The sequence below is a fragment of the Pygocentrus nattereri genome, chromosome 11 (assembly GCF_015220715.1).
Source record: "Pygocentrus nattereri isolate fPygNat1 chromosome 11, fPygNat1.pri, whole genome shotgun sequence".
Taxonomy (NCBI): domain Eukaryota; kingdom Metazoa; phylum Chordata; class Actinopteri; order Characiformes; family Serrasalmidae; genus Pygocentrus; species Pygocentrus nattereri.
This window is the reverse complement of record NC_051221.1, coordinates 33,503,818-33,518,014: the sequence shown is the minus strand read 5'-3', so window position 1 is coordinate 33,518,014 and position 14,197 is coordinate 33,503,818. Positions and strand designations below refer to the sequence as shown.

General features: G+C 38.2%; 1 protein-coding gene across 1 annotated transcript in view; it reads left to right on the top strand.

Annotated features, from left to right (window-relative positions):
- The window catches only part of shisal1b (shisa like 1b), a 58,388-nt gene extending 44,191 nt beyond the window's left edge, over positions 1-14,197 (top strand). Inside the window, exon 5 of the mRNA XM_017706737.2 lies at positions 11,096-14,197. Coding sequence (XP_017562226.1) covers position 11,096 — 1 coding nt within the window. The 3' untranslated portion in view covers positions 11,097-14,197. The remainder of the gene's footprint in view (positions 1-11,095) is intronic.

Below are 14,197 nucleotides of genomic sequence, written 5' to 3'. Positions count from 1 at the left end.
ATGAAAGGATGACAAAGATTGCCTTTCATCGGGACAGATGCGAGTTCGATCCTCGAAAATGCATTATAAAGACAACAGCCATCTGTGGCTGGGAGTCTGAGACAGCATAATTGGCCTCGCTCTTTCTGGCTGGGTACAATGGCTGTTCTTCTCCCCATCACACAGTGTGATGCTTTCCAGTACAGGCATCTGTTAGCTGACATAGTTAGTGCTCTCCTCCAAGCACATTAAGCTGTCCAATGATACATTAATGCTTCACATGACATGGAGGGAGCATATGCTAGCCTTCACCCTACGAGTGCTAGTAGTATCTTGTAATTTAGGGAGAGCTAACTAGCAGTTGAAACTGGACACAACTAAATTGGAGAGAAAACTGAAAGTAAAGATAACTCGTTTTTGTCTCACAAACAGTATGTAAAATAGTTCTGAATCTAACAGTCTGGTTGGGGTCATAAGAGAGGGCTAAACCCTTTCCTCAATGGGCATTATGGGAATGAACTAAACCAGCCTCTACTCTGAAGAAAACATCTGCTGGAGGGGGTCATGACTTGTAAGAAAGGTCATCCACTAAAATACAACCTAATGCCTTGTGTTATTGCTGACAGTCTGCTTGGGAATTGAAGCATCAAGCTGAAATGGAGCGTAGTACGGCATGCCAACATAATGTCTCTATATTAGGGTGCTACGTGCCATTTTTCTTTTCCTGGTATGGGTAAGGCCTGAGAAAGCACTGGGAATAGCTTTACATGGCAAGCTGCTGTTGTATTGTGTAATAGGGAGAAGAAGAGAAGAGGCAGCCCCTGGGAATGATGACAGGAAGCAGCATTATTCTGCTCTTGGTTAGTTGCTGTGTGCCCCCTCAGTATGTGGCTTGGCTGAAAGAAAATGCATGGGAACAGAAAACACAGTGTGTGTGTGTGTGTGTGTGTGTGTGTGTGGTAAAGCAGAAAAGCAGTACTGTAATGCTTTCGAGTGTACACCATGGCTCAGACGTTTGGAATTAGTGTTTGCATGCACATAATAATCCAATAGCTGCCAAAAAAAGGTAGGCAAAAATGCATTCATCATGTTTAGAAGCACTTTGGTAATCTGATCCTGTAAAATCCTGTAAAATGATTTCTTTCTGCAGCTGCTGAGCAATTTGCAAATAAAGACCAACATATGAATGGCGTTGAATTGCACATGATGGCCTAAATGTAGAAATTAAGTGTGTAATGTTTGCTGTTTTCAGAGCAGCTCCTCACTGTCTGCTTCTGTTTATGTTGTGGATGTAGAAAAACAAAACAATTCAGAAAAACAGAATGTTTGAGCTCAAAAACAAAAACAGTTAATCAGCTAAAATCTCTTTATTCAGTCAAGTTTCGTAGCTCATTTTTTTAATCCGATCTAAGAAAATGAAGCACGCTGTTTACATGATCACTTGAGCAACTGGATACCCACCAAAATCCCATAATGAATTATTGATGTTGACACACTCAATACTTTTTAATAATATACAGCACTGTGGAAAGAGACCACCTTTTCATTCCTATTTCTGAGGAGATTAGATATAAAGTATTCAACTTGCATTTGGGAAAAGTCAATGGAAAGTAAGTGGAAAAAAACACTCATCATCACTGAATGTGTTTAGATTTATTTGGATAGTGAGAAGCAGGGAATACAACCAACTTCTCAGACTGAAGTTTGTAGGATATATTGGAATAAATGCAAAGCAGGGGCACTAAATACTGAAGGTACTGCTGTTATATTTCCTATGAACTACGTGTTTTCTGCTTTTTTTCCTGATGCTGAAAATGAAGAACTTGTAGTTGTGAGCTGTTTTACTGGAAATGAAATGCATTGCAAAGTACTGTAAATACAATTTTCATGTACATACATATAAAATGAGTGTAAAATGATGGTAGTACAGCTAAAAAGTGATAACAAATGATATACAGAAATCTGCAAAAATAACAATTAATAAATAAAATATAAACCAATAAATAAATAAATCAGTGCTAGATTTACCTTATCTCCTACTGTCTAAATGGTTGAGAAAGCAATAAGGTATCTAGAATGATGTTCTAATGAAATAAATACCCATAATGTTTTGTACTGATGAAATCTCAAGGTGGATACTGTAAAAGACTATTACAGCATACAATATCAATTACCATTTAATAACTTTTTCCCTTTATGCCTGGACTATATTTTGCATAGACCTTATATTCTACACAAGGTATAATTTAATAACATCAAAAGTAAGCAATCAGTGATTGATCACTGATGATGGTACTGTATATAATGGATGCTTTAAACAGGGTGTGATGTCTATGCCTCTGTGAGTGGCATATCTTCTAAGATTCGCAAGCATTCTGACAGCCTGACCACTTAAGCAAAATATTTTCGAACGTTACTGTACACAGGGGACGCTCCGCAGCAGCTCACTTCACAATGCTGAACACAGCCCCCGCTGCTGCACAACTTCAAGATATTGCTTTAAAGTGCTCTCCTCTGTTTTATTCAGCAGCCTGTGCTGTAATGCATGGCGAGAGCAGTGGCTGAAGCGAGCCTCATCCGTCACCTCCACTCTGCTGCTCTGGGCCACGACTTCCATCACTGACTTACAGCCTATGATCAGTGCTTGCCTTTCATATGCTAATGAACATCACTGTGTGGGGGACGTCTGAAATCAGAAATCTTCCTCAAAGTAAATTGATTGGTTTTGTCTGCTCGGGTCAGGCTGGACTCTGTGAAAGACACCAGAGAGATGACCTGGATTCATCATCAGGGCTGCTAAAGCAATGTGGGCCACTGTTAGCAGCGTCCAGAGACGGACTCTGAATGTTTTGTATATGCTGGAGGTATATGCTTTCTTTCTTTGTCTCAGTTTCTCTTTCTTTTTCTCTTTCCCTTACTATCTCTGTCTGTCTGTCCCTATATCTTTCTTTCTCTCTCTCTCTCTCTCTCTCTCTCTCTCTCTCTCTCTCTCTCTCTCTCTCTCTCTCTCACTCACTCTCTGTCTCTCTTTCTTTTTCACAGCTTTTCTATCTATCTGTTTTTCTCACCATAGCTCTCTCTCTTTCCTTCTTTCTCTCTTCCTCTTTCAGTTTTTTTTTCTGTCTTTCTCTCTCTCTGTGTCTCCCTGTCTCTCACTTCCCCCACTCTCACTCTCTCTTTGTCTCTTTATCTCTTAGTCTTTCTTTCTCTGTCTCTGTCTCTGTCTCTTCCTCCAGCTCTCACTTGCTTTCTCTCTTCTCTCTCCCTCTCTCTTTCTTTCTCTGTCTCTTTGCACCTCTCTCTTGCTTGTTCTTTATCTCTCTATCTGAAAATTGTCTGTTGTAATAAATAATGAGGATATTTCTGTCTCAGTAGAGTAGAATACACTGACACTAGGAGGGCAATCAGCAATAATTTCTGTCCACAATAGTAAATGGAACCCATAAATTGGAGGAAGAAGAAAAAAACATGATTACATGGTGACAAATTGAGGCGGTATGCATGTTTTGCTCTATAAATGAGGAAAGTGAACAAGCCTGTACTGGAATAGTCTGGTTAGAGACCCTGTCAGTGCCCATGCAGACCAGTGCTGCACCCACTGGTCAGGTTTTACAGCACTACTGAAGAGAGAGAGAAAAATGGGCTGGTTTGGGTTGAGTTAGAAACATCCAAGGGTCCACTGGGATTCAGGCTGAAGCTGAGGAAACTGGATTTGACTGGGCTGAAGGAAAGGGGCAGTCAGAAATCTGGACATGCCATCACCCCAGCTAAAAATACATTACAAATCAAAATAAAACAGACAAGGCATCAGGAGTGCTCCTTTTGGATACAATTAGTGGTGCAGTTTGGAACCTGGAGAGCAGATGAATGTGAAATGCTTTAAATGAATGTGATTATCTAAGGGTGTGACATCCTGACCCATATAATAAAAGTCCAGGCCGAAACCCCCTGTGTAGAGTGCCTTAAAATATCTGTTACTCGGAAACCAAACAAATGAGAATAGAAGATAAAGTAAAGCCTGACACTTTCCTCTAAGCCTTTTCACTTCAATATGGACAGATTTCTATCATTCATAAGTATATAAGGACATAGTATATTACGTATTATTACCAGACCATGTGTGACTAATATTGATGATTATGCTTTACATGTGGAAAAACAGAAAAACAAACACTTCAGTGTTGATGTTTTAAAGACACACACACACACACACTCCCTCTCAGTGTGGTCAATGGAATTCTGTGATGTCATTACCCCTTATTTTTAGTTATTCAGACATGTGCACAGATAGACCCCAGAGGGGGCACTAAAAGTCTCTGCCCTTTTGCCCTTGTACTGCCACTAAGGAAAAACAATATATTTGAAGCATATATTATAAAATATGTACAAATATTTAAAGTTGGCCCAACAAATGCATGTCACTCTAATATATGTATATATATTCTGAATATATATGTTTATTGTTTAGGCACCAAAAAAATAAATGACTTACAAAGAAAGATTAGGCAGACAACATCAGTTAATTTGAAGAACCAGCTGAAAACATATTTTTACCTTTGTTTTTCATAATTTGATTCTTTTTACTTACTTTCATACTAATATGGCTGCATTTATTTATTTTTTAATCAGTGATTATTTTATTACATTTAATGTTTACTAATTTTAAATGTCTATCATCATTGCTGTTATTTGAATTATTACTAGTATTAGCACTGCCATTGTTGTTTTATTCTAACATTTCCTTCTACTTTTACTTGAAAAGTTCTATTTGAATAAGGCTTATTATTATTATTATTATTATTATTATTATTATTATTATTATTATTATAGGTTAAAAGCAAATAGATGAACAGAGGGATCCTATACAGTTTTACTTATAAAACAATTAAACTCTATTGAACATTGAAGTCTACTCTTTTACATATGACAACCAAAATACATTTCAACATACACTGTGAAACAAACTGCTGTAAAAAGTGTTTATTTACTGGATAATGTTATAGCCTAGTGCAGGAGATTGGGGTTCATATCTCTGCTTTGGCAATAAGACTAAAAAATCTTGTTAGTTCATTCCCTTGGTCACGTTAAACATAATCTCTTGTGTCATATCATTCAAAAGCAAAAATTCTTGTTTCTCGTGATATTTGCTTGAAGTGTAGTGATTTCTGCCCGACTCTAAATGTCTGATGTTTGGTTGCATCTTGTTCCATGTTCTAGAAAGGAAAAAACACAGACAACTTTACACACAGCAAAAAAGTTGTGTGTAAAGTTACCAAGAACAATTTTTCATTCACAGAAATGATTCAGTCATTTCAGAAAACCAGCTCATAAGCTGACAAGTTCAGGCAAGCCATAGAGCTAAGATGTTTTTCAGCCCTAGTATGCTAATGGATTCTTATTTTTTGGTTCTTTATCCTGGCAAACAAATTAATACACTTTTTATGGAAGGTGTTTGAAATCTGCGCAACACTTCCAACATTTGCATCATCTGCTACATTTATTCAGCCCTGACCTCTTTTTAGAAAAACAAAATTTTGAGTCATATTAATTTACACCCCTGTTTAGTTACTTTAAAAGCCTTGGAGACTCCCTGGCGTAATAACTGAGATAATAATCAAGATGTAGATAAGCATGTGCATGGAACAAATTTATTCCAAAAACATTGAGGGAGCAAGCAAAGACAAACACAGCTTTGATCATGTCATTAAAAACAGATCTGTAAGCAAGGCAAGGCAGAATCAAACACAGACAAAAAAAAAAATACAAAACTAAATCATAATGCACAAAGTAACAATTACACTATGAAAGTTTAAGGTACATCAAGACTTTGCAAACACACAAGAGACATACAGAGAGAATAATATACGCTGACTGGCCAATAACCAAGACACAGTTGTACAATGACAACGAGAAGGTCAGTAATGGAGAGTGGTGATGTGCTGCTGCAGGGGTGAGGGGAATCTGTATGGTTTGTATTTCAGTATATTATGTTCTGTATGTCTGTATGTTAGATCTAGCATATTATTGACCTTTAGTTAGGGAACATAATTGCACAAATATTCTATTGCAATTATACATTTTAAAGTCACATTGACTCCCTGTTTTGACTCCAACCACAGAAGAAACCATGACCATTCTCCCTAGTGGTTACTGTAGTTCCTTTGCAGAAACTAGTTCAGTTTCCTGATTAGTTCATTCTATTTATCCACTACACTAGGAATGATAGCTGGGAGGAAAGCTGGCTGCAACTACCAACTTCTCCCCAAAGGAGTGCCAGATATCTGATATGAACAGAGGCACAGGGAGAACAGGAGCTGAAGGTGCAAGGTCGATAGTCATTAAGGACTGTGGGCTTTTAGTGCTGGCTGGACAGAAGCAGAGTTGTTTGTGAGAATCCTGGGTGTCCGATAACCATAGTGAGGTATGCCTTGGTCTCAGAATTTAGTATGAATGCTTTCTTGATCAAGCAGACAGATCTCTGTAGTGCTTCACATGAGTCTTTCCCAGCATACAGCTGCTTTTCTGCACTTGAGGGAGTCATTTTCATGCAGATTTAGCTTCTTTATTCTTTTTTAACTCATTTGATAAGAAATTAAAAAATAATAATAGCCTTACAGAAAATGACTTTTTTGGCTTACCCATTGATGCTTTTGGCATCGCAGAGGCGCTCCAGGTTTTATTGGTCTTGCTTTGGTGCTCCATGTTTGTGAGATCTTGCATAGGTACTCCAGGTTCTTAGGTTCTTGTTTTAGTACTCCAGGTTTGTGGGGTCTTTTTTTGGTATTCCAGGTTCATGGGGTCTGGCATAGGTACTTACAAGCCTGGTGAACAGATGTGCTGTGCCTCCATTTGCCCAGGGAAAGATTAATAGCAAGTGCTCTGGTGGGGTCTTCTTCCTAGAAAATAATGCACAGTGATGTAACCTAAAGAAATGGGTCACTGAAATCAATTTTACACAGTTTTCTCCTTACCTCAAACATCATCAATCAGCCATCATATGGTATCTTTAAATAATGTATTTCTGTTGTTTCCCACTGGAACTATGAGGCTAATGTACCTAAAAGTAATGGAGGTTTGTGTCACCCAAAATATTATATCATAGACTTCTATTAGCAGCATTGTAGCTCCAGTATAAAACTAAAGAAAAGTTAAGACAACAAACTTGTCTTGACCAAGTGGCCATGTTTGGAGAAAACATCAAAGTAAATAAATTAGACTTTTCAGTGAAGTGTTTCTTTCAATGGCTCCCCATAGCACTGTGTTTAGATAGAAACAACTCATTTTTAAAGTCTCAATTTGAAGTCCAAAAGTTTTTCCTAAGTGCTTCATTTATTCTTCTTTTGCTCATGTCTCAGATACTGAACAACAATAAACCTAAGCGATGCAAGGAAAGCACCAAGAAGCAGATCTATGGTGCAGTTACATGGTGGTTAAGGAGGGAAGAGCTGCAATTTGTGTATTCCCAAATACCTCTAATGGATTTATAAGGTAGGAGGAAAAGGAAGCATAGCACTCTGGTGATCTAGGGTCTTTTTTGGCTTTTGGTTATAACCTATGTGATGGTTTAATGAAAAGTAACCCCCCCTTGTAAATTTCCCTGCTGTGGGACTAATAAAGGATTATCTTATCTTATCTTATCTTATCTTATCTTATCTTATCTTATCTTATCTTATCTTATCTTATCTTATCTTATCTTAAGTGAGTTGAATTGGTTGTAAAGCCACAAGTCCAGATCTAAGAGAACAGACATCCAGCCCAGAAATGATCTGAAATAATGAGAAGTAATACTTAGGACCTTTGCCTCCTAGTCCATGAGCACACCAAAATAACGCAGATTGTGCAATAAGAGATTTCGTAACATTACTTTCACATGCTATATTCATGTGTTGAACTGATGGGAATCTCCTCTTTTAGTTTATGTTGAAACATTGCAGATAAGATGCACCATGGGTTCAGGACTAGATAGGTTCTCGTGCCTATATATATGTAAAATATGTCCTAAATAGCAAAAATGGTTAGTGTCGAAAGTACGCTTGAGTGAGGAAGCATTTAGGAACCACAGCAATTTAACCACGAAGTATCAGACCACATAAAGGTACAGGGCAGGTCGCCGAATACTAAGGCACACAGTGACACCAATGCTCTGCTGTCTAAATATCTGCAGCATTCCAAACCTTCTCTGGCATTAACTTCAGCACAAAAACACTGGGTGCAAGTCTTACATCACCAAACACAATGCCAAGCATCAGATGGAGTAGTGTAACGCACATTGCCACTGGACTCTGGAACAGTGAAAACATATTCCATGGAGTGGTGAATCATGCTTTTCTATCTGTCAGTCTGATGGACAATGCTGGGTTTGGTGAATGTCAAGAGAATGTTTTTCAGGGGGTGGCCCTGGCCCCTTAGTTCCAGTAAAGGGAAATCTTAATGCTTCAGCATACAAGGTATTTTGGACAACTGTGACAAACTTCCAGCTTTGTGGGAACAGTTTGGGTAAGGCCCTTTTCTATTTCAGCATGACTGTGCCCCAGTTCACAAAGCAAGGTCCATAAAGGCACGGCTGGGTGAAAGACCTTGACTGGCCTGCACAGGCCCCCTGACCTCAACCTCACCCACCCATGTTTTGTGATTGACTAAAATGGAGATTGTGAGCCAGGACCTCCAAAATCTCGTGAAAAGCCTCCCAAAAGAGTGGAAGCTGAAAAGAGGGTCCAACTCCGTATTAACACCTATGGATTTAGAATGGGATGTCATAAAAAATTACTAGGTGTAATGTGTAGGTGTGCCAATACTTTTGTCCATATAGTGTATAAGCTCTCTTTATATTATTCTCATTTATCTTCAGGCAAATGCTACTGCTTTCAGAGAGGTGATATCAGGAAGATCAAGAGAATTGTTCTAGTCTAAACCTTTCATTTTCTTCTGATATCACAAGGCACAGACGAAGGCTAGAATTACCTTTTGAATGCTCTTGAGAGAGTCTTTTCTGGAGGACGGGGAAGCTTGGCGCTCTCCAGCGTCTTGTAGTAATGTCAAGTGATTTCACTTACACATACCCACTCGCCAGCTTGACTGAGGTCTTGCAGGGAGCTGCAGATTGCTTTGCTTGTTGTCGCTCCCTACCATTCCTTTCTTAATGCAACCTAATGCCTCCACATAAGTCAATTTCATGCACAAGAACATTTTTCATAGTTTTGATTGCAAAGTTTCAACATGTTCGGGTAAACTTTTCTTGAACTGTGGCAACAAAATCAACTGTCACGATGCCAGATAAGTGTAAAATTAATTTGCCTATAGCCAAACATCTCTTACTATTAAAAAGCGTTCATATAGAACCATCTGCAGTGAAAGACTAAGTGGGTGGAGGTGGAGGGGGATTAAGAAGAAAGAAATAAAGAACACTTGTGTATAACACACTGTGTGGGTTATAGATGTATGTATTGTTCTTGAACTGAAAAACTTTTGCTGTTGTGACTAAAGCTTGTCCTAGCTAGTTTAAGATAATCAAACACCCAAGAACTGAAGACTGATAACCAAGCAGATTTGAAGACAATGAAGCAGATTCAAAGCAGTATCAGAAGACAAAACTGGATAAATAAGTTACTAAAAAAGAGGATTGAACATTAAGAGTAGATGGAGATTTTGTCAACAAGGAATGATGTGGAGAGATAAGAAGAAGCCATTGTTAAATTAGATATGGTGCCAGAAGGTTGTCAGCCTTGTGAGTGGGTGGGAATGTGTGAAGTTGATATGAAATGATGGAGAAATGAGTTTAATCGTTTCTCAATCATGCATAATTTCCTTTATTTCCATTTTCATTCCTCAGACCATCTACCTGGCACCTACTTTGTCTTTCAAACTTGACAAAAGCAAAAAACATGCAATTATGGGAAACCACAAATTGAAATCATGTCAGCTCACCAGTTCATAAATTTAGGAGGAGTTCACACTTCAAAGTAGCTGTTTTGAAATTGTGTTTGATTTTGTGTATGATTACAAGAAATAGGCAACCACTCCAATTTAAAGCAAGACTGCTAACTTTCTTGATTACTGTCTTATATATTGTCAGCTTTACTACAGAAAACAGGTTTGTTTTGATATCAGTCATTAGGTTTAATCAGACATTGCTTGTGGGACTAGAACTTTAACAAGTGTCATTAATTCAGCATACATTTGCATGAATGTGAAACACAATAACCACAAAGGCCAATATAGAAGCAAGCAAAGGTTTTTATTATGCAAACTACTATTATGTATCTGCAATAGTTTTAGGTGGGTTTTTTCTACATACAATACCAACAGCTTTTTTCCTGTTATAAATACTTTCATTGTAGTGACTGGAAGTGCTTAAAATCCTGAATGAAACTATATAAATGGGAATATCTCATGCAAACAGAAATAGTGACAGAAATAAGTTCATGCAGCGTTTCAAGTCATGGATCTCAAATCAATATGTTTAATGAATAAGAGGGTGTTATACCAGTCACAAGTCAGTCTGACTTGTGCCAAGTTACCTCTAAATATCAATTATGTAATAGGCGAGGAGATAATGGCCACCCTAACTAAAGACTTACATGAATGACCCAAACCGAGAGCTCCCCAAAACTGTAAACTCACCCTCACCTTTTCCTGAATACAGAGAGAGAGAGAGAGAGAGAGAGAGAGAGAGACACTCAAAACATTGTTTTTACATATACTTACACTGGAGAACAATTTGAGAAAAGCAAAGTCTCAAAACTCAAGGTCAAGGTTACTGACTGAGTCAGAGCAACTCAATGAACTCAAGACTGAGCAGTGAGCAGCATGTGAGCACCCCTTAAGTTGGGTGCCAACAGCTGCTACCACTCAGCCCGAATTATTCAGTCCTGGCTCTCCAGCCCCTCCTAAGGGCTAAAGGTGGCCTAGCAGGTTACACATTATTACAAGCTGAAATAATAACAGTTTTCAGATCACCAAGATATTAGAATATTTACAGCATTTACAGCAACTGTCAATCCATTTGTCTTATTTGGCATTTTCAAATTCTGTAAAAAATGACGATGTTCTGACAGCAATGATATGCACAATGTTTGCCCTTTAATTTCACTGATTGTGTTTATCTGTTTTTTTTTAGAGTTTACAGACCCCGCGAGAACACCCAAGTGGAGAGTTTGGTGTACAATGTGGTTCATGCTCCAGTCTTCAGACATAAAGCTAGCTATCGAGGAGTGCTGGTTCAGATGTGCCTCCCTATCAACCCATTCTCTTCGAGCACAGCCCTTCAGTTCCTTTATAAAGACCTCCCTGCAGAACCAAGCTCAAGAAACACTGGAGAATCACTGACATACTCGGGGCTGTTATAGACCCAGCAGATCCGGGTAATTAAAGGAACTACTCCAGAGCTTGAATCTTCAAGGAACAGATGAGATGAGATAAGATGGCCTTTGTGAACTGAGCTGGAACAGAACTTAAGTAGAACTATGTCAGAGTCCATCTGAGTACAGGAACAAGTGTAGCTTTCTTCAACCATGACCACTTCACAGCGAGGATCATAGAGTAAGGAGTGTTCATGGACACATTTGAGGATATATTAATAGTGTTTGCACTGCCTTGTGAACTAATATGGACTAATTACTATAATTGTGTGGTGGTAGGAGTATTTATTTGTACTTTGTTTATGTATACTAGTCAGGGAATATTATGAGAAGCAAATACTTAAAGCCCCACTCAGGAACCACTGAGGCAACAGCGCTACTGCACAAGGACGAGCTTTGAGTTTACAGAACAGTGGGCGTAGTGGTAGTATGAGTAGTGTAGTCACACATAGCGTAGTCATCTAAAAGACATCAGTTTTAGTGCTGTTGGTGCAGTGCTAAAACTGCCCTGGAACTGGCAGTGATTCCTGATTTGGGCTTTAGTGAATTCTGAATATTGGTAATCATTCATTTGAAATTCACCTCATGCCATCTTGTAATTTATGACACCCCACCTGTGTTGCACCGAAAAAAAATAATGCAGCAAATCTTCACCTCATGCAATTTGGGGATGGAGTAAAATGAAAGGTTTCTGACTGCATTTTCACAATGATGAGCCCATTGCATGAAGCAGGATTATTTTTGACAAAAAAGTGATAGATGTGAGCAGAGATTGGTCAATGTACTCACAGCAAACACAAGGAAAATTACTATTTAATTCAAATTGGCACCAGAAGGTTGTCTACATAGTCCTAAAACATTCAGTAATCAATTACGTGGGCTCTGAGTTCATGTTTGAGAGTTTAACTTATTTGCTATTAGTGGTTCAGCACAAATTAATTAACTGAACTAAATGTACTGTTATGTCATTTCATAAACAATGAAGGCTAGTTTATGCTCCCTGTTTGATTCTACTTTGTTGCAGCTATGATCACTGGCAGTGAACAGCCATGCCAGATTATTTCATTTTAATGATGATGTAGGATTCATTGGAGGTCTTATGGAAACAGGTTATATCTGGTCTTTCATGAAATTCCTGTTTTCGAATGGAATAATTATCCAGGAAATTACTTGACCTTTACTATTGTTTTATAATTCAGGTTCTTCTACCAGTAGATACATTTTAAAAGCAGGTGGGCTGCATTTGTAATCCACTACATCTTACAAGGCTGTTCGAATCAGAAGCATCCTTCAAATACAGCAGAGAAATGCAGTCTACATATTGACCGTTTTCAAGGACACTACCAAAGTGTTCTTCACAGACATGTGCCGTCCAGACTCCTTTGTGTGCATGTTTGACCCGATGAAAGTTTAAAGCTGGGAAAATATATAGTAGCCACTGTTTCTTTAGTTGTACATCTATTTAAGAGAGTGCAAATTGAATGGAGGATGTAAAATGCACCTGCTTTCACTGAGTTTAACAGTTTTAGCTTGCAGGATGGCAAGCAATTACACATAAATAGCTTTGCCTACCACATATTACATCATTCTCATCAACAAGTTGCTTGCCAACTTATTGTTCACATCAACAGATTTTTCTCCATTAAAGTTTTGTGCACCTACTCCTTTCTTGATGATGTGATGGTGCGATCTTGGCAGACCGTTCTGTTTCACATAATGTAATACACACAAGGGTCCTTTATAGGACAGTCCTACTGAGGATCTACATTTTTCGGCTTCAGTTTAGCCTATGGAATGCAGCTCGTGAATCAGTCAAGATTGTCGTGACTGAATCATTTCAAAATCTGAGTATTTCACATGAGGATTCCAGCCTAAACTACAGTTGAGTGTCATTTGTTGTGTTAGGCAGTATTCTGTAGCACAGCGTTATACATCAGCCTCATCAGTTTGACAGATTTAATGATTTTATATCATTTTCATGTTTCATTCACCAGTGTTCTCACTACAACACCAAGTGTGCATTATGCAAGTACATCTTACAATGATTGGGAATCCCTGTGGTGTCAACCAGGCTAATAACTATTACCGAGTTAGCTTTAGTGTAACTCTTACCTCAGTTATCAAACAAAGTAGTAAATAGTCAATCTGTCTTTATTAAGCACAAAATGGACTCCAGAAACAGGTTTTGACCCTTTCAGTCAGAGAAAAGGAGCCAAGCTATGGCATCTAGATAGTCATCTAGTTGCTCTGCTGACTTTAGCTATTACCTTGTTATGCTCCTCATCTGATGAGTCATTTCCGATGTTTGAATTATCTATTCTGTCCATTTAGGAGATTATTTGAATACAGTTACTACACCTCACTATCACCTTTAAGATAATTGACTTCCTAGCATTAACATTAGCTCTCATCAGCTTCTGAAGAAAAATTTAGAAAAAAAGTACCAAGATATAGGTTCTCAAATGTTCCTCCCATCTTCAAGACAAATCATCAGAAGGGGCTTTAAGCTGAAAAGAATTACTCTGGCACTGCTGTAAGACGCAAGTAAGCATATTTGCAGATGTAGCAGAGGTTACATTTTTCACTTTTCTGGAGTGCTCCTTAATATGGTTTTGTCATTTCACCCTAATTAAAAAATTTGATGATTTGATGATCTACAAGCAATGCAATATACTTTATAACTATACTTGTATTATTAAGCAATGTTCTGAAATGCTTGGAGCATATATGGTGAAAACATGCTCTGGAACACACATTGCAGCATCTTGTGTAAGGCCAGAAAAAAAAGAGCTTAATGGTGTGGCATGGACTGGCATCCCCCAACTCAACATGATACGGCTTCTTAGCTCGCTGCCAAAGAA